This window comes from Equus przewalskii, unplaced genomic scaffold, assembly GCF_037783145.1.
Source record: "Equus przewalskii isolate Varuska unplaced genomic scaffold, EquPr2 ChrUn-13, whole genome shotgun sequence".
NCBI lineage: Eukaryota > Metazoa > Chordata > Mammalia > Perissodactyla > Equidae > Equus > Equus przewalskii.
The window spans coordinates 15,423,920-15,451,003 of NW_027228750.1; the positions used below are offsets into that span (position 1 = coordinate 15,423,920).

Below are 27,084 nucleotides of genomic sequence, written 5' to 3' on the forward strand. Positions count from 1 at the left end.
ACATGTATACAATTCATGTTTCATGAAATGCTAGAAATTACTAAACACATAATTATCACTAAAGTAATAGCACAAAATAGAATATTAGCATTCATCATCTTCCTAACGGCACGGCTTAGTACTCTGCCAGTTACCAATTATTCTTACGAGGAACATCTATAGATAAAAATGAGCCAAAATAAGTTTCAAGTTAGAATTAGTTTTGCATTTGCTTTGTGGATGTCTTCTTTCTCTTACAAACACACAGGAACCAATAGAAACTAAATAGAAATGTATCAATCCTAGGGATAGTCAGAGGAGGAGCTAAGAAACATGGAACACATAAGACAAAATTTTTTTTAAAATGTAAAAAAAGAACAGAAAGTAAAATAGAGGATAAATGGATAAGAAAAAAAAATTCCTTTGTTTAGACAAAAGGTCAGTATTTATAGGCACTCATATTGTCTTTCACAATGTGTATTATAAATAGCTTTTAAATTTTGCTGTTTAAGAATTTCACAAAATGCTGGGTTTCCTTTTAGTTTAGGTTTTGGCATTTATGACGTCTAGGCTTTTCCTAAGATCTTATTCACAGCTAAAGTGATAAAAAATATTACAATTTTTCAAGGAAGTCATTAATTTTTCATCATGCTACTCCACATCTTTCACTGCATTTGACGACGGGGTCTAAGGGCTTACCTTTTGGGCTTTCTTTCCTTCGCATCTTCATGGCTACTGTATCAGGCTTACTACCTGCACAAAGCATTTTCCATTCAAAACTCTACCTCTTTCAAGTAGACGGTGTTGAAATTCATTTTTTTATAGCATGACTCCATTTATATGAAAATCTAAAAATGGCAAAACTCAAGCTACAGAATGCAAATCAGTGGTCGTCGGGTCTAAGGCCAGGGAGAAAAGATTGATTACCCTTCCCTTCATAGCTGGAAATTTGCTTATGTTTATGCTTTTGATGAATAATCTGTCAGATATATTTAAGTATTTCTGTGGACATATGTTTTTACTCCTATTGTTGTATTCTATAAAGATATCTTTCACAGGAGCTACTCATTCACAAATGCAAACTGAAAATTAGCTTATAGAGCTCTTTCTGGCTTCCATAAGTTGTCCACAGCCTCGAAGCATAGGGGCAGGGAAGGGGCGGGGAGGGGGATCTGGTGATCAGGTAAACAGGCCCATGGACAATTTGTTTGATTTTTTTGACTCCTTTACTTAGAAGAAGCAGGTGCTGAATAGGTATAATGATAATGACTTTCCTCACTTATTTCTTTCCAAATTGTACAAATCACTTCCCAATTTAAAATTCTACACTTTAGATTTAGAGTACTGAAAAAGCAACTATTCATGGTTCAAATTATAGTTCAACATGTGGTACCCAACATGAATGATCATTCATTCGGAGTATGTGATATCAGTCCCATGGATTTGCTTTGTTTTAGGATACCTTTCTTTGCTCTTGGTATGAGTATGTATGCTGGAATCACTGGCCATGTTCACCCAACATGTTTATGTCTCTCTAATTTCAGCATGTGGCAAATTGATGAAAATCACAGGTCCAATTACAGTCAAGACATCTGGAACCCGATTTGGCGCTTGGATGACAGACCCTTTAGCATCTGAAAAAAATAACAGAGTATGTTCCTTCCATAAATGCCTTTATTTAGAATTATGTTTTATTTACACTTTATGTCTACAGAGCTATTCATTTCTTTTCAGGAATATTAATCTCAACTTGAAAGGTGTTACACCATTTGCAAATATTTTGTTTGATAATATTAACATATCTACTGATATATGACAAATTTATTTTAGTAAAATGTTCCATCCTATAATTTACCAGTGAGTCTAGTTTTTATTGGTTTTAATGTTGTTTGATGCTTGAAACGGGCTACTTACAGGTGTACAAAATTCTCTGTATACTCCTTCTAAAACTTGCTCCTTAGGGTGAAAAAAAAAGCAACACCAAATAAGTGAAAAAGTTAAGAGCTAACCAATTCACTAAACAAGCTAAAATATCACTGGAGACAAGAAGTAATTTTAAAAGAAATAGTACTGAAATTTTGGGGAGGTATTTTCATAAGTTAGTAATGCCTATATTATATAAGTCAGTATCCTGCAAACTTACCATAGCTCTATGTTCTATTACAGAATTCAGTACACATTAAGATTCTCAAAGGTTAAATCTGCATGACATTAGTAGCCAAATTAGTAAAATGGTTTCATGGAAAGGTAGTTGTACCTCTCAGCTGGTCTAGTGAATGAGTGTTACTAAAAGGTTCTGTGGTATCCATAAAGGATACCACAAGTTGAAAGTGTAAAATTAGACCATACATTTTTCAGAGCAAGGAATAGAATAAATAAATTTACTGAAGGTGATATTTTCCGCAGTTATTACTGATTGCGTCTATCTATCAGGTAACTAGACAAAATGATGTGATTTGCATTGATACATGTTTGGTTCACTCAGTGATATGCACTGAATGGTCAAAAATATAACACTAAAAAAGAAAAGACAAAAAGAGAATCAACTTCAAAGCAGTAAATTCAGTTGTTTCCCTTCTATATAGACCATGATTCTACTTTTGCAAAAGCCTGCATTGCTATCACAATGCAACAGGTCAGCTGTAAGTAATGTGGCTTCCAGAGCCCAAGAATGGTGATATTAATAGGTGCTACATCTCATTGTCTTTATTTTGGAATTCTCAGAAAGGTACAGCATTTTGTCACTCCATGTTTTTTTCCTTCTTCCCAGGTCTGGTACATGGACAGTTATACTAACAACAAAATTGTCCGTGAATACAAATCAATTGCAGACTTCGTCAGTGGGGCTGAGTCAAGGACATACAACCTCCCTTTCAAATGGGCGGGAACTAACCATGTTGTCTACAATGGCTCACTCTATTTTAACAAATATCAGAGTAACATCATCATCAAATACAGCTTTGATATGGGGAGAGTGCTTGCCCAACGAAGCCTGGAGTATGCTGGTTTTCACAATGTTTACCCCTACACCTGGGGTGGATTCTCTGACATCGACCTAATGGCTGATGAAATTGGGCTGTGGGCTGTGTATGCAACTAACCAGAATGCAGGCAACATAGTCATCAGCCAACTTAACCAAGATACCTTGGAGGTGATGAAGAGCTGGAGCACTGGCTATCCCAAGAGAAGTGCAGGGGAATCTTTCATGATATGTGGGACACTGTATGTTACCAACTCTCACTTAACTGGAGCCAAGGTGTATTATTCCTATTCCACCAAAACCTCAACATATGAGTACACAGACATTCCCTTTCATAATCAATACTTTCACATATCCATGCTTGACTACAATGCAAGAGATAGAGCACTTTATGCCTGGAACAATGGTCACCAGGTCCTGTTCAATGTCACCCTTTTCCACATCATTAAGACTGAGGATGACACATAAGCAAATGTAATTTGTTTTCATTGATCTAAACAGTGTCATTTGTGATAAACTCTATAGAATCCTTTCTGGTTTTTATTTATTATAACTTTCATCATTTCTCCAAAGCATTTTTTATTATAAAGTTGGTGTTTCAAAAAACAGCTGAGCCTGTCTAAATTAACCTGTTGGAAACACATCTTAACTCCTAAATTTACAAGGCCTATCATGTCCTTGTCATGAAAAGCACTAAATAGAGCTTAAGTGGCTAAAGTCATAGTTTTGCAAAAGATTAATGATCTGCCTTATATTAGAGTCAGAGACTAATGGTGGCTTAAATGCATGAATGTCTTTTTTTTTTTTAATCTGTCATTTTTTACTGTCTTCTGCTCCACATCAGGAAATATTTTGGTAGGAATTAGAGGGAAAAAAAGCACTTTCCCCTCATTTATTTCTAAAAAAGATTTAAGGATTTTATTAATATAAAAAAATAAAATTAATCATTTTGCTGTTATACAATTCTCTGATGCGGTGCTGTACAGTCATTTTTAAATCTCTTGCTAACATTTTCTTGGCAATATGTATTTCTACCATTGTAACCACCATTGTACAATTGTATCTCTTCACTTCTGGGAAAGTAAGTAATATTTTTTATAAAATACACTGCAGTTTAATCTCAGTAATTACTACGAGTCAATTTTCAAGTGTGATCAAGAAGGAAGTATCTTCTAGGCTTACCCCTTGACACAAGCATTACAAACTAAAAAGAAAATCAAGCCAGATCCCTTACGTATAATCTTTATTTTACCCCAAGTTTACTAGACCACTGACACTGAATGCTAAAACTTAAACTTACTCATATGGATACGTTACTCTGCTCAGTCTACTGAAAAAAAAATAAAACCAAATAGTTGCTTGCAAAGATGTAGCTGGGTCACAAAAAATGAACTTCAATTCACTCTACTTATTTATTACAGAACCAAACAAATTTTGTTCTTCATAATTTAATATATTAGTGTTCTAGCTTTTATTTTACACACAACTTGCAGTAATATAATTCCTTGTGTCAGGACTCTAAAAGTACAGGAAGCACATATAAAAATTCTTAAAAAGAAAATTTCCGTAATGTCATCTAGATTTATATTATAAACTCTGGAGAGTTATTGGCAAGAATTGTGCTAAAGAAAATGATGGGAAAACTTGGGAGTTGTCTGTGTGGTTTAAATGGGCAAATAACCAATTCAGAAAACAAGATGGGAAGGCAACCCCTTGATACCCTGATTCATTGTGTGTGAAGAAGTAATGTAACGAAAAAAATAAAGCTTTAATAATTTTTTATGTTAATAAACCCAAAACCATATAATCAATATATATCAAACATATCATTGGGTTTGGATGTACTTTCCATATATTAAAAATACCTACCTAAGGCAGTTTTACAGAAACTAGAATGGGTCGGTTTTGCAATTTAAAAAGTATATTCTATAATAAATATTATATGACTTAAATTGTTATAAATGTTGACTTTCACACATGCATAATATCATAATTTCCTTGTAAAGTAAGAATATAATAACTCAGATAAAGCATTGTGTAAAGTAATACTAATACATCAGAGTAATTCATTTCTAATAGTCACAAGTAAAACATCATTCTCAAATATCTCACTGTCAAAATTGTAGAATTCAATAATCCAATCTTGAAAGTGTTAAAGTTGAACAAAGATTTCTTTGTCTGTCTACAAAAAGTTAGCATGATTTAATGACCACTCTGGGTCCCTCTGCAATGTTGTCTTCCCTTTTAACACATTTGTATAAGTTCTCCTCTGCTTTTGAGGGTTAGAAAATGTAGTGGATTCACTTGGCATTGCACACACACCACAAAAATAATCGGCCAACACTTTGTATATCAAGAGTTTCTATGAAGAAAGAAAGTCAATTTCAGAAATGAACGAATTTTTAGTAGATGGCCTGGAATGGATATCCGGATCTTCATTACTTGTTATTTAGAAAAATGATGTAATGTGGTATCATCACATACATTCAAAACCTGGACGGTCACAGCTTTTTTGTGAGATGTGCAGCCTGTAAAGCACTTCATTGTTTTCTATGTAAGGTTTCATCACCGTATCCAATTTATAGTGTATGTGCTGCTAGAGCAAGCACAGATTTTATTATTGTCACTAGAAGTGGGGGTAACATGAGTTTAAACATGTGATTTGCATTAAGCATTTATAGTTTAAAAGCATTTTTCTTAATAAATTATCAGTTTTGTGCCTGAAATAAATAAGAACTTAGTCTAAAAACTGTTTTTTTAAATCTCAAACAAACAAATAAATTTTATGAGGGAAACAACAGCTATTTCAAAATCATCCACGCAATCCAATCAGTGAAGAAATCCAAACTCACAAAGTCTTAATCCTAAGTGGAACTGTATAACTGGTATTTTGAGAATTAACCAGATCATTAACAAACTTCCATGTCATTCACATAATAGTATAATCATAGTCTGATTGTGTTTGTGTGACATTTGTATTTGTGGCTCTTGAATCACAATATTTATTACTTACACTTACACTTATATCTGTGAGTTTATAAAACGATAATATTTCAGCACATTATCAATACATAGAGATAAGAGAGAAAATAATGGCAGATGTCTACATGCAACATTACAAGTGATTAGATAAGATTTACCATAAACTAATAATCTTTGGTTCCTATTACTATACTCATAAAGTCATTTCAACTTTACAAACCATAGTATTCTCTCTGATAAAATCCTATCTTCAGAAAATTGATTCTTAGCCTTAATAAGAAAATGGTCTTTATATCTGAAAATCACTATAAAACTTACAAGTACAAATTTTTCACAGAGAAGAATTACTTTTAAAACGTAACTATACAAAATTGTACTTCTGTTCAAACTAAAAATAAAACCAGTTGTTTTCTTACTAAGGTAAGTTTTACATATAATAATCCTTTAGTTTTATTCTCCTTAAAGAATAGATTTTCAAAAAAAAAAAAAAACCCATCTGGCTCTCCTTACCACTCAAGATTACCGAACTTTTTCTGCTAATGCTAAATTTGAATTCAATTGACAGCAAAATTAAAAGGATCCCTTCAAGTTAGAGCAAACATGAAAAATTATACAATTTGCAGAGTTTCTAAAAGCCAGGCCTTCTAGAAATCTGGGTACTTTCCAAAACAAAGCCAATAACAGCATCTTGCTGACTTGATGAGGTAGGTATGATTATATCCTCTACTAAAGGTACAACGAGAGTTCCTATGACATCATAAAAGAATGGGCATATAGACAAAGAGTACTCCGCTTTCTCCATCATCATGTCGTAAGTGGACCATGACAAGAGCTACTGTAAAGCGGCCTATTAGCACTATAGGCAGGGAGCATCAATTCAAATGTAGATGCTATAAGATGATACAAAGCCTTAGTCTCTGCTCATAGCTAGAAACAGTTGCTTCTAGAAAGACTCAGTGGCACTAAATATCATTCAGTTCAGTAGGTTGTATCCATACCGAAATCAAGATCATGGAATGGTTTCCTGTTTCTAAAACTAAGTAAGCTCAGTATAAATCTCTTAGCTAATAATTTATTATAATCAGTGACTCTTCAGAAAAGATCTTGGACTTAAAATATGTCTTCTGAATTGTGGAACTTGTACTAGAATAAATACAATGAAAAAATTAGCTTATGGAAGAAAAATCAACTTCACTAAACTCTTTAATTATGTTTCTACAAAATAATGAATTCAATTGATGACAATCTCTTGAATAAAGAATAGAAAACTGTTTGCTCTACTGTTACCCAATCAGAAAGAAAGCTGACTCACATCTTAAAACTATGTTATAGTTTATCCCTTTTGGTTGAACTATTCTGTCAGGCTTAGTGGAATTTTAATCCTGTTTGGAGCCTGCCTTGTCTCCAAATGTCAAACTAGTTGGCAGAATACTTATCTGCTTTGCAGCTCGGGTCATCGATTGCTAAGTTTACAAATATTTATTATTGAATATAACTTAAAAATAACATTAAAAAGGACAAAAAGTTGTACCTTGAGTACCTTTCATAACTATAAACATCTTACAATATTACTCCTAGTTAGGGGTGTGAGACAATCTGGTGAATATGGAAGAGTTCTCAGGAATATTTTAGTGCTGCAAGAAGTTTGCTGGTAAACTATACACACATATGTAGTACCAAGTTGCGACCCTACCAAAGCTATATAGTCTGCCCAGAGAGCTTGCACCCATTTTTTTAAAAAAAATAACTAAAATACTGCCGTAATATATCATTCCCTGCTACAATTCAGATTTGGAAATATTGAATAACAGCAGACATTTCTAGAAAATAAATATTATGTGACAAAGGTCTTGAAAATGGCGCAAGAAACGAGCTGACTAGAAGAAGCATTAGCCATTCTAAGTTAAGCATGTTATAGAAATGCATCATACTGCTGACCTTGGTAATACATATCCAGCCAACTCTGTCTATACCATCCTTGACTTCATATGAATTCATGTGTGTTACCAACGGATAGTGTATGGGCTTCCAAAGTAGATAATAATGCATTGTTTATTCATTTACTCAAAACATAATCCCTGAGCAATACTACGTGCCAGATGATTTCTGGATGCTAAGGATATAGCTGTCAAGAGATAAATAATGTTTTCATGTGCTTACATTCTAGTGAGAACAGTCTGCAACAAAAATATTAATGAAAAATAAATTCTGATTGTATTAATTGTTGTGAAGGAAATAAACAAGCTTTATAAAGAGTGACTGGGTGTTTGCAAGGGGTAGGGTGGGGTAAAAAGTGATATTTAGAGAGGAAGTCAAAGGAGGTCTCTTTAAGAAGTAGCCTGCAGTGGTAAATTCAGTCAAGGAATGCAATGCCACCATCTGATACACATAAAAAATTTGACCTCTTACTTTCTGTTCCTAGAAATCCGTGGGTCAAATATTTCTCAATATTTCTGTATTGTAGAAATATTTTTTTTAACTTGGAGTTCAAGAATATGCTTCTAAGGATGGCTGAACTCCCTGAAAATATATGCTAAATTTAGTGCGTGTACATGGCTATACGTTCTTTCATGTGGGGGATTTACAGCTTTTATCACATATTAAGGAAAGCCATGACCCAAAAGATCACCACTAAGTCAATGTAATCGAATTTAATCCCAAATTTATTAAACATCTTTATGACCAGCACAGAACATCTGTCTTCTGTTTTGAAATCTTCAAGAATTTTAGCTTGCTTCAGAGAGGAAGGAAATTAACATCCTAGTATTATCAGAAATTTTTTTCTTCAGAAGAACTCAAGATTAAATTATTTCCTATAAAAAACTCTAAAGGGATTTTTTTTATATTTGTACCAAGTCCGACTATTTTTCTGTGATCCAACCTTTAGGGTACGTTCTTGCCAGATTCGGTGACCCAAGAGTCTATTACGATGCCTATCCTCCATCTATTTGAGTTTGGAGAAGATTCTCTTATAATTCTAACACAGCCTTTTGGCAGCACCATTAGAATCTGACTGGAATCGAGCAGATGTGGTGTGCTCCATCAAATTTAACTGCAAACTCCTCTTCTGAAATTAGCTACCGCGGCAACACACAAATAGCAAAAAGAAAGGTTATAACACTTGCCTTGGCTTAGAACCTATTCTAGTTGATATTCCTGTAATCTACAGCTGCAGAAAACAAATAAAAGATTTTTTGTTAAAAATTAACTGGTCACATTTATGCAGATAACGTTATGCTGAGTAGAGAATTGAGGCTGCTTCTGTCAGTGATGTTTCCTTGGATTTTTTTTCCCCAAAGGACTTGAGACGATACTCATTAGCTTCCACTCCAATGTGAAACAAAAACAGAAATAAGTATTTTCATTCTTTCTCCAGTGTCTTCATTAAACTCCATTAGAAACTACTCTTGGATGATGAAGTATGCATTGAAAAAGAAGTTGAACATGTCTTTATATGAATAAAAAGTTCTTATATTCAAACGACATTCTTGCCCCTCAGGTAAAGTTTGGTCCAGAAAAATGGAAAAGATGTATAATCAATTTATGGTTAGCTTTTCTTGCCATTCTTCCTTAGAAAATGTGCGCTAAACAAACATAACCAAAACAACTCTTTTCATTGTACATTGTTTTCTATTTTTCAAGCCTATTTCATTTCTGTTCTTTCATGTGAGGCCTTTCAACAGTCCTGTGGGATAGGGAGGGCAAATGTTGTCATCCCCATTTGATAAATAAGGAAACAGAACATTTACGTTTCACTGTTTATATTTCTCCATAGATATTCCACAGGCACCTTACACTCAGTACATCCCTAAGCAAAATCCTTATCTTTCCCTCACCTGTCCCCCAATCTACTTTTCCTTCCTATCTCAGTTAGCAAAAATACCATCCCATCCTCAGTCTTGCTTTCTACCACAGCTTTGGCTCTTTAAATGTACCTGCCCCACCCATTACCAGATTTCTATAACAAATAAAATCTTATCATGTCTAACATCTAAATCGACGCCTAGTCCAGATATTTGTTCTCAACAATTATCTTCCAATTTGTTCAGTTCACTCCCTGCTTCCTGCTTTATTCCAGCAACCCTCTAATCTCCATCTCTATGGTCAGAATTGGGTGTCTTATTTGGAAATGCTTTTTTTGTTTACTGACCTCTGGTTTGTCTCCTAAATAATTAGCTTTGCCTTTTGCTTTGGCCAAGGGCCACTTCCATCAGCTATGGGCTTCTGGAACGTTCCCTGACCAAAGAAGCCCCCTGCTTTCCAAGTCAGATTAAATGATGGGATTCAAAATTCACATTCAAGATTGACCTCTTACTCTTTGTCATTAAATTCCTATTCATCATTCAAAGCTCACTTAAATTATCACCTTATTTCTGAAGCCTATAAAAAAGTCGTTCTTTTGTGTTCTCCAAAGTATTGATCTTGTATTGTCAAAATCATTTGTTTTCTCCAAGTTAGTGTGGACTCCTCAAGAGTAGGGGCAATAAGTTATTTTCCTTATATTTCCTGGCACAGTGTCTGATACAGAATAATCCCACAGTAAACATTAATAACCAAAGAAATGTAAGACTGAGTGAAAAAGGAAGCACCTTTCCATACCAAAAACACTAAAAACTGTTCCATTCTGAAAACTTCATGAGAAATTAACATTTTCAAGTTTATTTTATTGTAAATAAATTTCTTACTAAGGTTAGATATTAAATATAGGAAATGTCAAGCAGATAAAATTGGGCTTACTTTGCTCTCTTGGGTAAATTGGTCTCTCTATGACAGAGTAAATTTTATTTCAGAATTATTCCACAATAAATTTTATTTGACAAGCTACGATAGCAACTTGCTCTATTTCTTCCTTAAAGCCCATGTTTTAAAAAGGAAAAAGCATTTAAAGTTTAACCCATTCAACTTTTGGTTCCCTAGTTTGCATTTTTTCTGCTGTAAGTAAAGACTTCTCTTAGAAATGTACTTTGTCTTTGGCCGAACAGACAGGGTTTTATCAAAGGGGCATGTGCTATCAGACCAGGGAAAAATAAAGAAGCCATTTTTCCCCGTCTCACGTGTTACTCTCCTTCCTTATCCTCTGTTTTCAAGGGGTGCACCAACAGGAAATCTGATGTCCATTAATCCGTCAGTGATTCTAAGTAAATGCAACTGGTAACAGCTTCTAAGTAACATTAGTGAAGATCACTTCTTCATATAGTGCAAGCAACTCTTCCAGAGGCAGAATATTTGTTCTAAAATTAGATCTAACTATATGTCTTTGAACAAGTTTCTTGGTTTCTGAAAATGAAAGCACTGGGCTCTATCAGTACTTTTCAAAAACCACCCTTTAGAGCTTGAGGTTTCTGTCAGGATCCCTCAGAGAATACCAAAAAGGAATAGAGGAACTTAACAGAGGTGGGACAATGAATCACGAACTCTCCCCCACCACCGCCAACAAGAGCAATCTCACTTTCATCCACTTATTAAATGCTTCTATGTTAAGCTTTTATTGTCAGAAAACTTCTGTTGTTTAAAAAAAAGGAAGTATAAAAACCAGTTAACTAGATGGTCCCCAAGGTTTCTTTCCGTTCTAACCTTCTCCTAATCTGTTGTTCTAAAAGATCAATAGAGGCTGTGCATCAAGTGGGACTCAGATGCTTGTATAGCTCAGACTGAAAGGGAAAATACCAGAGGGAAAGGAAATAAAAATGAAACTTACTAATTCAGTTTCCAGAAGTTTTCAAGTAGTTTCTAGAGAGTTACCTATATTATGTTAAAACTAAGACAAACATTTCATATTGTTCTCTATTACTTGACTAAAATTTGCTACCTAACTAGGGATACTCTCCCCAACAGCTCAGTTCAAAATCCATGGTCCTTTTCTCTCTACACTCTTTTAAGAACTCATCCTCTCACATGGCTTCAACTATTACTGTACAGCTTTCAAATCCATTTCATGTCTTCAAATTCAGAATTTCTAGCTATCCAAGCGATATCTATATAGGAAGGATCCATCAATTTAAAGGCAGCATATCCATAAATGAACTGATCTTTCTTATATTAGCTTCCCTAGGGGATAAAGTCAAATCTCCTTAACAAGATATACACAACTCTCCATCATCCGCAAGAAATAAATACTTAGGTTTCACTCTTTATCATCCTCCCCCTGCTATTCTTTCTACCTGTAGCACTATCTGTAGTATCCTTCTTATTTGGTTAATTCTTGTCCAAGTTTCAAAGATGAGCTTAGATTTTACTTCTGGAAAGATTTCCCAACTATTCCCTCAGCTACGCTATTTGCGGCTTTTTGGGCTGTCATACTACCTTGTACTTGTGTCAAACATACTACTTTTACCACAAGTAAGTATCTGTTTACTTGTCTGCGTCCCACTTTGGACAATGAGTTTCCTGGAGGCATTATGATAGCATAGTGTTCCCTGGTAAACTGTACGTTCTCTATGTTGCTGGCTTGATCAGCCAAACCACTGTATTTCATCAATAATATCACTGCTCTTCTAGATATATTTAACTCTTCCATCATCTTCATTCCCTACATTCAGACTCCCACTAAAATCCAAAAATCTGTTGTTTCTTCTTTCAAAAGATTTTTTTCTTGAATCTTACTGACTTATCCTGTTGCTACAAGTGACACCAGGTCTCACTATCTTCTACTTGCAAAATGTATTGCAAAATACTGCTGGTAGGTATCTCTGTCTCCAGTATCTTCTCATAAAATCTAACCTACATTCCTCCATCAGGTTCATCTCAATAAAGCAGTATAACACTTCCTGTTCATTAACAAACCATAGCTTCCCAACACATCAATTTCAGGCTTCTCTGACTGAACCCACCCGAGATTTACAACTTTATTTTCCATTATTATCCAACACAATTCGTTTAGTCTAATCATAAAGTCCACACGCATAATACAAGCCTTCTTTCCTCTAGCTTATATCCACATTCTGAATGTTCTCATTCCTCTCTTATTATCAGAATCTTCGCTTATGCTTCTGGGCCCAAAGTAAAGTCCACTCAGTCCAAATAATTCCATCAAGGGACAAAAGTAAGGGACAACAGGAGTCAGACAAATTTGCAAGGAAACGTGTCGTCTGTCTCCACAGGAGTATATAGTGACTTTGGTGAAATGATTTTCAGAGAAGGACTAGGTCACACACTTACAAAATCAACAGACATAAAATCTTGCCCTTGACCCTACAGTCCAACTAATTATTTTACCAAGCATGTGTGAGCTGTTTTGTTAGACCAACTTCTGTCAGAAGCTGACCAATAATGCTATAAAATCTCCTCAAATAAACCCCATATTTGAACCAACATTTCACTGCAATTCACATTGGGTATGTTACTCTGGAGGAATGATACATTTTCTAGTGGTTCCAAGAAAAAGAACCTCCTCTAATAAATACCCAAAGGAAATTGGAGTATTTACTATAGTATAAACAGGTGTGGACTACACTAAAATTTCTCCTGGGGGCCTTTAACCTCTCTGGGGCTTTCTTTAGCCTGATTTTGAAACTTCTTATGTCCAACGAAAGCTTCTTGAAACCCTAATATTTCAGTTCCCCCAAAACAAGGGAGCCAGTTTGGACCAGAATGTGTAATAAAGAAAGGAAGGAAAGAAACCAGGCAATACAAGAAGATAAAGATTTCAGTAAGCAAACAAGGAGTTTGGTTCTGAGAAACAAGTTGATTCTGAGAAAATCCATTCCTTCATTCAGCAAATATTTATGGTGTATTAATGAAATACCAGGTTTATCTGCTAAATAAACTAGGCGCTAGTTTCTGTGGACACAAATTTATTAAAGACAGACTTAGGGACTGTTTTTATGAACTTCACAGTCAACAGTACTTGACTCGGTTCCTTGAGTTGCATGAGAGCAGGAGGCAGACATTGTGCATGTTGTTAAATGCTTTTTGATCAGACTCAGCCAAAAGATTCGATTTCATGTCATGCACTCTGCATATTTTCTCTAATTTTAATAAACTGAAAAACAGCAAGTAAGCTCCATCATGTCAGGGATCACAGTTGTCTTACTCATGATTTTATCTGCAGTGCCTAAATTAGTTCCTGGAACATAGTGCTATCCCAGTAAATAACTTTTCAATGAAGGAAGCAATCAATTGTTAAAAAAATCAACAATCATCTCAGTTGGAACTGCAGATCGTACATCTCAATGTCTAATGTCGTTTACTTGCTTATTTCCTCATTAGCTCTTGAATTGCTTTGGAATTTTTTACATTTATATTCCTAATAGCATTAAATATTTGTTTAAACACAGTGATTAAGTAACTGGTTAAGGGAAATTTTAAGTCTTGAGTCTACTTAAAATAACACAAGCTAAACATCTCAATTTTTTACCTGTCAAGAGCTAACAGTGGAACAGTATGTTTATTATAAAACTTTCTATAACTACATCTATTATAACTACTACTACTACTAATAACAATGCTAGGCTAACAGTAGGAAAGATGAATTAATAGTATCTGTTTGCACTTGTGTGTCTAGCCTTTTGTTTTTCCTAAATCAGATTACAGAGCCAAATATTTTTGGAATTTACAGTTAAATTTTTTATCTCTTCCTTTAATCATATCTGTGGAGCCATAACCAAATAATGAACTATTGAGAGAGAAGTTTGCTTCTTAATAAGAACTGAGAAGTCTTCATTATTTTTGTACCTCGTAAGAATTTCAGTGTTCCACTTTTATAGCTAAGCTATTTAGCCCTTCTGCTTTTATAGCTAGCAGGCAATTGGAAATACCTTATTTTTCCCTGAGAGAGAGGGATTCACAATATAAAGTCAGCATTTCCCTAAAAATCCTCAACATCTGTTGCAGTCATAAGGAACCTGCCTTTAGAGTCTCACCGGAACATCCTGCAGAACTTTGCCTACACCCACTGCCTCGACCAGAAAAACAGAATAAATGCCTGTGAGAGTGATGTAATGGTCTAAGGAACAGAATACAGTTGAGTAAAGAAGGCATCAAGCTTGCAGTGCTGTAAACGACATAAGCATTGATTCTGATTAAATTAGATGTGTTGGGCCATTTGTCGACGTTTCCATTCCATGTAAGTTCTGTTTTCTCTAAACGCCGCAGAAGTATTATAGTATAAAAAGAGGATAAGAAAAGACAAGCTAAGTTTCAAAAAGTTATCCTCTACATACAAATGCTGTCTTCACTTTATTGACTTCCAAATTCTCAAATCAAACCATAGAGTCTTCAGTTTATGCTGATGCTGCAGATCCTTTTTTTTCTATAGCAGACTCTCAGAGCCACAGGAGTTGTAAAGTCTCATTTTACCAGCAACTTACAGATATTCAAGTGGCCAGTCTGCAGAATTTAATCCTCAGAAGAATGATGCTGAGTTTTAGTCCCCAGCAGAGAGAACTGCTTCTACCTTTCCTTTTGTAAACGGGCAGGCTGGGTCAAGATGATTTCACTTTTATTGAATGCTATCTATAAACTAGCTGTTACTGAATCCTCATTGGTCAAATCCAAAAGTGTTCACCCACGTGAGATACAGATTTTCTAAGCATAAGAAATGACCACAAAACAAGAATTCACAATTCTTTTTTCTTTCTTTCTCTTTTTTTTTTTTTTTTTGGTTGTAGTAGCATTTGTGCAGATTCTGTTGGATTTTCTATGTATACAATCACTTCTTGAGTTGCTTTGTTGAAGATGGGCCGTAAGCTAACATCAGTTGCCAATCTTCCTCCTTTTTTTACACCCCAAAGCCCCAATACTTAGTTGTATATTGTAGTTGTGGGCATTCTAGTTCTTCTATGTGGGATGCTGCCACAGCCTGGCTTGATGAGCAGTGAGTAGGTCTGCACCCAGGATCCGAACACGAAGCCCGGGCTCCCAAAGTGGAGCGTGCGAACTTAACCATTTGTCCATGGGATGGCCCCTCACAATTCTTTATAAGGTATATTAATCAATGATATTTTTAAAAACAGTGATACACAACAAGGCTGATAGTTTGGGTATCTATCCAAAAAATGAGAAATAAAGTGAACAAAAAATGTAATCTGGATTGTGGTTTATACTGATCACTACTCCCATCAGCATGAGTCAAAAGGGGGCCTTGTTTGCTAAGAATAAAGTTTTCCCCTCCCCTATTCTCTTTGAGTCTAATGGTAAGACTAAAAGGGAAGCCAGAGAATTCTATGTGCTCATAGCAAGAACTCCCTACCTCCCCAACCCACTCTCCAAAGTTCACAGCCTGAGGTCATCAAGTCAAGCCTCTTTATGATCCAAGAAGCCTAGAACCATTGGTCACTCTAATCCATTATGGCGTTGCACATCCACTTTCAGACTTCTGACTCCCACTCAGAGTATCCTCTAGAACTCACAATCTGTCAGAAGCAAAATCTACCTTTCTAACCTCTGTTTTCAATGTTCCCTTCACCTTCTTATCTTCTGAAAACTGCCATTATACCAGTTTTTAAACCTAGCTCAATTTCTTGGAGAGAGATTTGTTGGTTTTTTGTTTGCTTTTTCGTTCTGTTCTCTGGGATCCACCGCCACAGATCCTGATTTAATTGGTCTGAAGTGAGACCCACGAACAGTGTTGCTTGGAAAGTTTCTGAGGAGATCCTAGTACAGTCAGTGCTGAGAATCTCTGCTGAGTCTAATGGAAACCTTATTCTCCCTGAAGGACATGACTTCCCCTCTCAAAAGAGTACTATTTCCTCTCCCAACAGCCCTCATACATCTGGGTGTAGAGGTCAGTGTGGGTCATCTCTGCTCTTCGTTGCCACTTATTGTCCATTCATCCTAATAGTGCCACAGCTCAGCTTTGAATCTGTTGTCATCAGGTTTCCCAACTCATTACAACTCTTTGTGGAATCATCTAGAGATTCTCAGGTCCCCCTCCTTTTTTTCAAAATTTTGCATCCCGGCTCACTATCATTCTCTCCAACACTGCTACTCTAGATGATCTTCCAACACTGGAGCCTCTCAATTCCTTGGCCTTTCTAACAGTGACCTTATCCTGAGCCAGTTGCTCACGTGGTCATACCCCAGACAACAGTATATATACACAAACTGTTTTCCTCATGGAAACTTCCTCTCTTTAGAAAGTTGGCATCTTCCTCACTTAAAAACCACTGCCCTTTTTGCCAAAAAGAGAAAAAGTAATCAATTCATCAGAAAAAGAACTGAGTCAAACCTATAAATGGTTGTGTGAGAGACACCACATTTCTGGACGAGACTATAAACCAGATTCCACTGCTATGACCGTAAGGTATTAGAATTTTACATATTGAATGATTCTTGAAAGAACTCTTTTGCCACAGATTAGATTTTCTGTTGTTAATTTAAGAATTAGATTATGATCCTCTTTATTATAAAGAGATTTGACCTATTGTCACATGTATCATATGCCATGAGGAAGGGTTTCTTTAGGCAATTAGTCAATTTTCCAATTAAAATAAACGTGTTTCAATCATCATATTCTGTACAGGAAAAGGAAAAATGAGCTCAATAATTGCCCTTTGCATTATTGTAGCAACTTTCATCTAAGAAGTTCAACACACTAATTTAATTAAACCTTCAAATACTCTCATGAAGCAGGTGTTATTATTTCCATCTGACAAAGGCATGAATGAGTCACAGAAAGATTAACTCACTTGCCTGTAGTTATACATCGAGTTAGTAGCGGAGGTCAGAACAAACTCTGAAATCTCAGGCAGATTGTTCTCTATAGTCTGGATCAACAATCTCTCAGTATCTGCACTTTTTCCCAAAGTCTCATCGGCTCCACACCTGCTCGTCCCTGGAACATCAGAGATTTTAATTCTTCATGAGTTGGAGTCATTTGAAGTATAGATTATTCAAAACTGCTTCTGATTTTCATTCTTATCTCCTACTTTCTGGGATGACATTCATTTGGGGCAAATTCTGGTGATATTTTCTTCCCTTTTTATTCAAAGACTCTTTATCAACATATTCTCTCTGTTTTTACATAATTAGGTGGCCTAATCCCGGAAAGCAAGACTGTTTGCTTTTAATTAAAGAATGAATTGCGCATCAAAGTTTCATGGGAAATTTTCAGAATCTCCACTTAATCTTTTCTTAATGAAATGGATCTGATGGCTGCTCTGTTTGCATTAGTCACAGTACATGCCGCACATGAATTTAAGAAGTGTACTGAGCAAACAAAGTTAAAATATACCAGGAAGTAGTCATTATCCAGGGGATGATTATTTAGACATTTTCAAGGGCAAAAAGTTCATTAACATATTAAATTGCTATATAGAATCATCCTATGTTTGCCATAAGTCAGTTTCTTATAATTGCCTTCTAATCTTTCAAACAAGGGACCTATAAATCCTTTTAAAAAATAATATTTTTAGAAAAATCCATTCAGAAAAAGTAACTTCCAGTCTCATCTAATCACGTAATGTATAAATGTTGAGACCAATAAGGTCAAGTGGATAGAATCAAGATTGCGCTATTTCTTACTGTTAAGTAATGTTAGGCAGCTCAGGCTGCCGTAAATGGAATCCCACAGGCTAGGGGGCTTAAACAATAGAAATTTATTTTCTCACAGTTCTAGAAGCTAGAAGTCCAAGATCACGGTACCAGCAGGGTTGGCTTCTGGTGATGCCTCTGTCCTTGGCTTGCAGGTGGCTGCCTTCTTGCTGTGTCCTCACGTGATCTTTTCTCTTTGCACACACAGAAAGAGAGAGATTTCTGGTGTCTCTTCCTCTTCTTATGAGGATGCCAGTCTTATCAGATTAAGGCCCCACCCTTATGACCTTATTTAACCTTAAAGACCTCATCACCAAATACAGTCACATTGGAGGTTAAGGTTTCAACATATGAATTTTAAGGAAACACGATTCGGTCTATAACAAGTAATTTCCATTTTAGTCAATGAAGTAGAAGAAAAGGATCCAGTCTTTGTGTCCAGGAACCCACACACGCAAGAATGACCCTGATCAGGAAGGATATATAACATAACATTCCAAAAATATATATAAATTTAAAATCAAAAATGTCTTTATTTCCTTAAAAGGAGGCTAATCCCATGGCTCACTGCTAAACTTCAATTCAAGTTCTACTTTTCAATTTACTCTCCCACCCAGACCCATTCACCAACACCAGTGTCACTCCAGGCCTTGGAAATCCTCATTTGAAGTCCACTCCTCTTTGAGTTATGTTCTAAACACAGCTCTGTTTCAGCTTTCAAAAGGAAGCAATATCATGTAGCAGAAATTTCATTCCTACTATAATCAAAAGATTCGAAATTTAGTTTTTAGCTCTGATATTCAATGACACTATATGTAATGTAAAGAAATACATTTAGCCACTTTCCTCTCGAGGTTCAACTTTTATTATTAAATCCAGGTTCAAAAATATCTGTGATTAAAAGATTATGAGCACTTTGATACATGTATTTAAGGAGCAGTGGTAAATTATAATGGTAAATTATAGTCAACATCGAGATATCCTTCTTTTACTAGTCAGCAAATGGGCATGTATTTAAAATACAGTGAATCATTAGAACTATATAGAAGGATGGGAGGATGGATAGAAAGACACGGTAATCAAAGTCTGAGTATCCTTATTTAGGCCCCATAATATGCAAAATAAGAATCCCTTAGAAATTTCTGACATTTTCTTTTTTCTTTTTTGAGGAAGATCAGCTCTGAGCTAACTGCTGCCAATCCTCCTCTTTTTGCTGAGGAAGACTGGCCCTGAGCTAACATCATGCCCATCTTCCTCTACTTCATATGTGGGATGCCTACCACAGCATGGCATGCTAAGTGGTGCCATGTCCGCACCTGGGATCCGAACTGGGGAACCCTGGGACACCGAAGCAGATTGTGTGCACTTAACCGCTGCACCACTGAGCCAGCCTCTGACGTTTTCTTGTTTCCACTGGTTAGCCCCACCAAAGCTAATACTCTTCATGGCTGTGAATAGCCTAAATAATTTTAGAGGCTTATTTGGTAACTTGTGAGGTATTTCTTTCTAGAAATTATTTCCCATTTATATTGTTTTTTTTTCTTTGTGAGGAAGATTGGCCCTGAGTTAACATTTGTTGCCAAGCTGCTTCTTTTCGCTTGAGGAGGATTGTCCCTGAGCTAACATCTGTGCCAATCTTCCCCTGTTTTTTAATACATGGGATGCCACCACAGCATGACTCGATGAGCAGTGTGTAGGTCTGCGCCTGGGATTCGAACCTGCAAACCCTGAGCTGCCGAAGCAGAGTGCACAAACTTAACCACTATGCCACCGGGCCAGCCCCTATACTGTATTTTTTATTTCCTTTTATCTGTTGTCATAATATTTTGTACATACTCTCATTGCAGCAGATTTCATATTGTGTTATACAAAATTAGTTATTTGTAAATTGTCTTCCACACATACTGTAAGATCCTAAAAAAATTAGGATCAATTCTTCATTTAAATGTGTTTCCCCAGCAATTGGCATAGTACCTAGAACATAGTATGACTCAAAATGTTTGTTTAAACATGTAGAAGATTCTTCCAAAATGGCAAATAATAATTTGGTTTCCCCAGATGTCTCAAGTATCTCTTCTTATTTATGTAACTACGTAGAAGACTGAGGAGTGGGTTATAAAATCATCAAATCACCACTACTTTTAATCGATAACATTTTTGCCCTTTAGCACTCCACATAATTCAGGTTTGCCACTCTCTAAATTAGGGGTCTCCATGGGTCATGTGTAAAGTGCTTGGGCTTATAAATTAGTATTTGAATATAAAACATAACACTATAGAGAGAGGTAGTACTTACTCGTTGGTGACCCGGAATTCTGAGAAGTTGAAAAGTATATTATCAATGATCTGTGGAAGTGTGATTTCCAGAATTTGTCTGTTACAAAAGTTACTGTTTTCCATTTTCCTAACTGTCAAAACTATCAGAAAGCAAGAGGAAAGCATAGCCAGTGATGGACCATCCGAAAAGGCATAAGAGCTAATATTCTGCCCTCAAAAAATAAATAAAATTTGTGTCCATTTTTTGATAATACAAAATATAAGGAAGACACAAGAATTTACCACTGACAGCCTTGGTGTGCTAGAATAATCTGATTATGTTCCCAATAAAGTAGGCCAAATCAGTGGAATTATCCTAGATTGTAGCTGAAAGAAATATTTAAAAATAAATTTATACTTTTAAAAGACCTCTCACACATAAATACTATGGTGGTAGGTAGTCTTCAGTTACATTCTATGCCTGAGAAAAATGAGGTTCATGTAGGTCCTAATGATGACCTAAGCCCATGGTTCACAAAGCCTGGCCTCTAGTCTTCAGTATCATATGGGAACTTGCCACGAAGGCAAATCCTATGCCCTCACCCAAACTACTGAATCAGAAACTCCAGGCTGAGGCCTGGTAATCTGTGTTCCTAAAGTCTTCCATATGATTCAATTTAGGCTAAACTCTGAAAACTACTAGTCTAAGCTCAGAGAGCTAGATGGTAAAGCCTTGGTTTCAATGCTTTGTGTCCCATCTTTACTTCAAGTACCTTGATTTTGGTCTTGATGCAATAAGTGCGTGTTTGCTTTCTTTCTTTCTTTTTTTTTTTTTTTTTTCGCTGAGGAAGATTAGCCCTGAGCTAACATCTGTGCCAATCTTCCTCCACTTTACATTTGGGTCACTGCCACAGCATGGCTGACGAGTGGTGTAGGTCCACGCCCAGGATCTGAACTGTGAACCTGGGCTGCCGAAGCCGAGTGTGCCAAACTCAAGAACTATGCCACAGGGCTGGCCAAAATGAGTGTTTACTGATGATGTTAATAATAATTTTGGAAATAATGCTAAACCTTCTGTCAAACTCTCTTCTGTCAGTGCCTACTTTCTTAGCTAAAATATGTTTTAGGTGCCTTTATGCTCACTGTGATGCATATAAAGAGATCTGATTTAAAATCGTGAGTTCTCATTTTTTTTTTTGACCAAATTCTTCATATAAATCATTCTCATGCATCATTTTCAATGTTGTCCTCTAACTCTCTCCAGCTTCCTCATTCTGCTTCTGTTGTTTCCATTTTCTCTCTTTCTCTCTGGCTTCTTTACATTAATCGTGATCATTGCTTACACCTGCTCTAGCCCAGCTTACCTTAGTGAATGAATTTTAATGCCAAGTTGTTTAGATAGAATTTGAAACTGCGAAGGAGATTTACAGTTGAGGGAGCATCATCTGGAGGAGGCCCTAATTTATTTTCACAGTTACGTGAAATTTAGGTCTTGTATATCTGGAAAACCACCTGGAAGCAGCAGCAACTGCATTTCACAGGCTGGTCTGTACAAATGATTTAGACCAGACTCTAGACATCGGGCACTCTTTTCCTTACCTTTACAGCCCACTTCTAGGAAAGATGTGAATATTTTACTCTCTAAGAGAAAGAAAAGGAAATTAAATTAGACTATCGCAAATATAAACAAAATCAGAATGTCCTTCCATATCAAGACACTGTGCCTATCACTAGGAAAACTTAAGCAAGCTCCTCTTTTCATCTCTTTAAATAAGATAGACAATTTGTTGCCCTATTATATAAATAAAGTAGACAGCATGCTCCCTTTGGGAGTATCCCCAGAAACTATCACTGTGGCTATTTTTCATTCTTTCCAAAGGTGACCCCGAGAACAGAAGCATAGCTGAAGAGTTGCTGTGTGGTCATGACTCCAGCAAACCCAGCTGAATCATCCAGGCTGCCCTTGCACACTACTTAGCTGTGTAAACTCTGCCCACTTCCGTCGCAATTACCTTTACGCCATCTGCAGTCATTTAAGTCAGTAGGCGATAGGATTCAGTCAAAAGCCCTGCCAAGTTTATATGTTAGTTCTACCAGTCACTAGCCAGAGGACACTGCATAAGACACTTAGTCACTGAGATTTAGTTCTCTCAGTTGCAAACCTGATATTGTCATCCTGCCCGTGAGGAAGTTGGAGGATAAAATGAGAATCAGTGGTTCCCAAATGGAGATAAGTTTGATCCCCAGAGTACGTTTGACAATGTCTGCAGACATTTTTGGCTCTCATAACTGGGTGGGGGGGGCTGGGTTGTAGACCTAGTGGATAGAGATCAGGGATGCTGCTAAACACCCTGCATGCACAGAATAGTCCTCCATAACAATTGTCTGACCAAAATAGTCAACAGTGCTGATCTTGAAAACTGGATGAGATGGCATATGTGAAACTGCTTCATAAATTAAAAGGACAGTTATTCAACAAATATTTACCGTGTATCACACACTGTCTTAGAGACCAGGTGCTGTTCTCGTGTTAAACCTAAATGCACAGAGATGAGACGCTAAAATTCAGCATGCTTCAGTCAACCCAAAGGCACTCTTAATTTATTTCTTTGACCTTCCAATGCCTTGCTGATGACTTCAATATAGCATCAATTGCTATACGTGTTTTGCTTGCTTCCTTGATTGATTCAGTTAAAACAAATTGCAAAGATCCTTTGAAAACTGCCAATGTTTATTCTGCATCACAAGTATCCCTTTGTCAGACATCACCATAGATATTCAAGAGCTAATAATCTGGTTTACTATCTTCAGCAGCACTTAACATAGTGATATGGACATAGTATATATAACCAATAAATATTCCAGAATCTGCTGTGTGATATCACTAATTTTTCTGGATCAACAAAAAAAGGATAGATGGAAGTATCAAAGTTTAATCATAATTAATAATGATAATGGTCCAGCCCATGGCCTAGTGGTTAAGTTCGCATGCTCTGCTTTGGTGTCCCAGGGTTTTGACAGTTCGGATCCGGGTACGGACATGGCACCGCTCATCACGCCATGCTGAGGTGGCATCCCACATAGCACTACCAGAGACATTCACAACTAGAATATACAACTACGTACTGGGAGACGTTGGGGGGAAGAAGAAGGAGAAAAAAAAAAGAAGATTGGCAACAGATGTTAACTCAGGTGCCAATCTTAAAAAAAAAAAAATGATAATAATAATAACTTACACTGATGTAGTGCTTGCAATATGCCAGACACTTAGACTTATGTTAATTTGTTCAATCCTTATAACCAACTTTTGCCCCATTTTACATGTAGGGTAACTGAGGCACAGAGAGATTAGATAAGTTTCCCAAAGTCATATTGCTAAGTAGTGGTAGAAATGGAATTTGAACCTCAAGACAATATGGCTCCAGAGTCCATGTGGTTTATCTACCACGCTGTTTATCACTGAAGCCTAGAAGCTGCTAAATCCACATCATATAGCAAAGCCACAGCTATGGAAGACATTCAGCACAGGTAGAATTAGTGGATCAGCTCAATTCAGGAAAATATTAAAATGAAATACTGCCCACCTGATTGACAGTTGCCAGCCTAAAAAAAGATGCTGACATATTTGGGCCAAGTCATAAGGCCCCCAGTGAAGTTGTAGCCCTTCCAAACAACTGGGGCTCCTGGTTTTGATCAAACTGTTTAAATGACCGAGTACATGACCTGGTTGTTGCCAAACATATGCTCACTGCAGGTGACATTTCAGTAGATTTCTGACAGAGAAATTGCTGCTTTCAGTTTGCTCCTATAAATTGTGCAAAACGGCCCATTCCCTCTGGTCCCTGCAATAGGAAGCTTCAAAGGCAAGCTGAGCGGAGAAGGAGAAACATCCATCTGAATGGCCAGCTCCCAGGCAGCAGCAATGCAAACTGACACCCGCTGCAGGATTAGGGAAGCCCTGGGCTCAGGGCCTCAAGGGCAGCCTCAGCAATCGCTCTGTCTGCTTCCCTACTTTTCCTCTTTCGTCTGCCAAGTATGATTGGATGCAATGCAAATCCTTCTCTATGAAGCAGGTTCTCTTTCACAAAAACACACCCTTTGGCCCAAAATGCACAGAAGCTCAGTTTAGAGTCTAGACTTTGAAAATAACAAAACCAAAGAGAATAGTCTCCTGGTAAAGAAGCACTGGACCTCATTAAGTCAGCTGCTTTGCCTGTTGAAATTATTTTAAATCAATTGTTTTATTCTGGCTGTAAAATTCATTTAAAACAAGTCTGTCTTTTAAAAAAAAAAATCTGCTGAGAGTATAGAAAATAACTTGATTTATTCATGCACAAAAATCTCATTTTAACAGTGTTTGTGATATGGCTCGTTGACCAATCCTTCAAAACATAGCTATGAACAACAACAACGAAAAGCTTCCTACACATCACATAATTAGCCCATAAAACAGATGTTCATTTCTTCACACACTGTAAGCATTCCTGAAAAATGTCACTTTGTTTCATTTAACTCTAACATCCTCAACGGATGTGCATTTTACAACATAAAATAAAATTGCATCCAAAACGTTAGCAAAAAATTGAAACCATATATTGTAGTGACTGCCACAAATGTTTTAATCTTTCAAAGACTCATGAATGCAGAGGCACAGCTTCGTTTGCCAAAGTCACTAGAGATTAATTTAAAAGTTCTCCAGCCCTGAAGTCATAATCATAAGTAAAAAAATAAATGTGCATTATGGTGACGAAACTTTTGAACATTCTTATATAAACTAGCCTACTTTTCCTCCTCATAAATAGCATATGGGGTAGCTATGCAAGAATCATTTGTTCCAGTTAAAAACTGAGGGACCACAGATGCAGAGAATTTAAGCAACTCCCTGCTAATCCACAATACTTATTGGTAGAAGCAAGACTTATATCCTTGTGGCTCGAGTCTCAGTCCTATTACCATCCTATTGGACCAGCTGTTCCTGAGTGCCCTGTGATAAGGTTTTCACCTGCCTGCTAAGATATGATAACATTAAGGGCAACAATTTTATAAAAGCAAATTATTTCTATTTTAAAGGAGTGTCTTTTATTTTTCCTATCTTTTTGTGAAAATGTTCTGTTTTAAATTAAATGATGATAAAAAACAGTAGCTGTTTGTATTTATAAGTGGTTTTCTTGGCATATCAGTCTGAACTCTCTCTGTTGCACATATCTAAAACCTAACTCAAACTAGTTTAAGCTAAAAAGGGAATTTATTGCCTCACGTAACAGAAAAAAAGAAAAAACCCATTGTCATAGGTCCCATATGGCTAGAGCCAGGATTCCACTGACGTTCTCAGCCTTGGTCTCTCTCCATCTCTTGGCTCTGCTTTGTTTTTTAAAGGCTTTATTCTCAGATTTCACATGATGGCTTCAGAAGATTCAAGCTTACATCATCCTTACTGCTAGCCCTGCTAGGGGAAAGAAAACTTCTCTCTTCCTACTAGTTCCAGAAAAGTCATAATGGATGTGGTTAGGCCACATGACTAGCCCTGAACCAGCCACTGGAGTCAGAGAGTGCAATGGTCTGTCTGTCCATCTGTGAGCCCAGCGGTAGAGTCAGACCCTCACGAACTACATGAAGAATCCTAAGCAAGAGGTGATCCACTAAGAAAATCAGGGGGCTGTTACCAAAGAGAAAGTGAACAATTTTGAATTAAGCAAAAACATCAGCTGTCCACTAGCTTGCCAAAATAATACCTTGACAACGCTTTATCAGTTTTCCAACTTCTAAAAAATTTTATAACTCCTGAAATTTCAAAAGCTAGAAATCACTGTTTCAGACTACATGCTCTAATAATGAGTAAACTTTCATGTTGCCTACTAAGCAGCCACATAAGAATCTTTGGCAATCTTATCATAAAATACTGCGCTATTGCCTGCTTTTTCTTAGCTATTTAGGCATCTCAAAATCCAACTTTTCTTTACTAATAGCCAAACATGTCAATTAAACTTCCTCTCCCAAAACTATGAAATGCGAAGGCACTCTAGCTAGCAAAAACATTGTCTATAAGCTAAATTTTAATTTACTCCTGCCAAAATTGAGAGAATAAAGGAGAGAGGAATATTCAGCCATGCTGCCAGCTCTGCTCCCAAGTCAGACTCTGCTTAAATTGAGTAGAGTTGTCACTTAGAGATCTGGTATTGTTTGAAACCTGCATGTTGTCTGTGTTTGGTAAGTAAAAGAAGTGTTGAGTTTTGATGTTCTTTAACAATGGAGCGAAAATACCCTTTTTAAAAAAATGATATTCATAACTGAAATTTATTCCGAAGAATTTATTGGTATAGACTTTGAAGAAGGAGCCTGGGTTGTCCCTCAAAGTAATCCCATCATTTCTTCTGTGTTTCCTATAGACTGCTCCAAGCTCTTGTTTATCCTTAAAG

At 36.4% G+C, this 27,084-nt stretch overlaps 1 protein-coding gene across 4 annotated transcripts in view; it reads left to right on the plus strand.

The window, feature by feature from the left end:
- The window catches only part of OLFM3 (olfactomedin 3), a 184,083-nt gene extending 178,394 nt beyond the window's left edge, over positions 1–5,689 (plus strand). For all 4 annotated transcript variants that reach the window (XM_070608159.1, XM_008526461.2, XM_070608160.1 and 1 more), the window contains exons 5-6: positions 1,524–1,630; positions 2,750–5,689. In XM_070608159.1, coding sequence (XP_070464260.1) covers positions 1,524–1,630; positions 2,750–3,427 — 785 coding nt within the window. In that variant the 3' untranslated portion in view covers positions 3,428–5,689. The remainder of the gene's footprint in view (positions 1–1,523; positions 1,631–2,749) is intronic.
- The last annotated feature ends 21,395 nt before the right edge of the window (positions 5,690–27,084 follow it).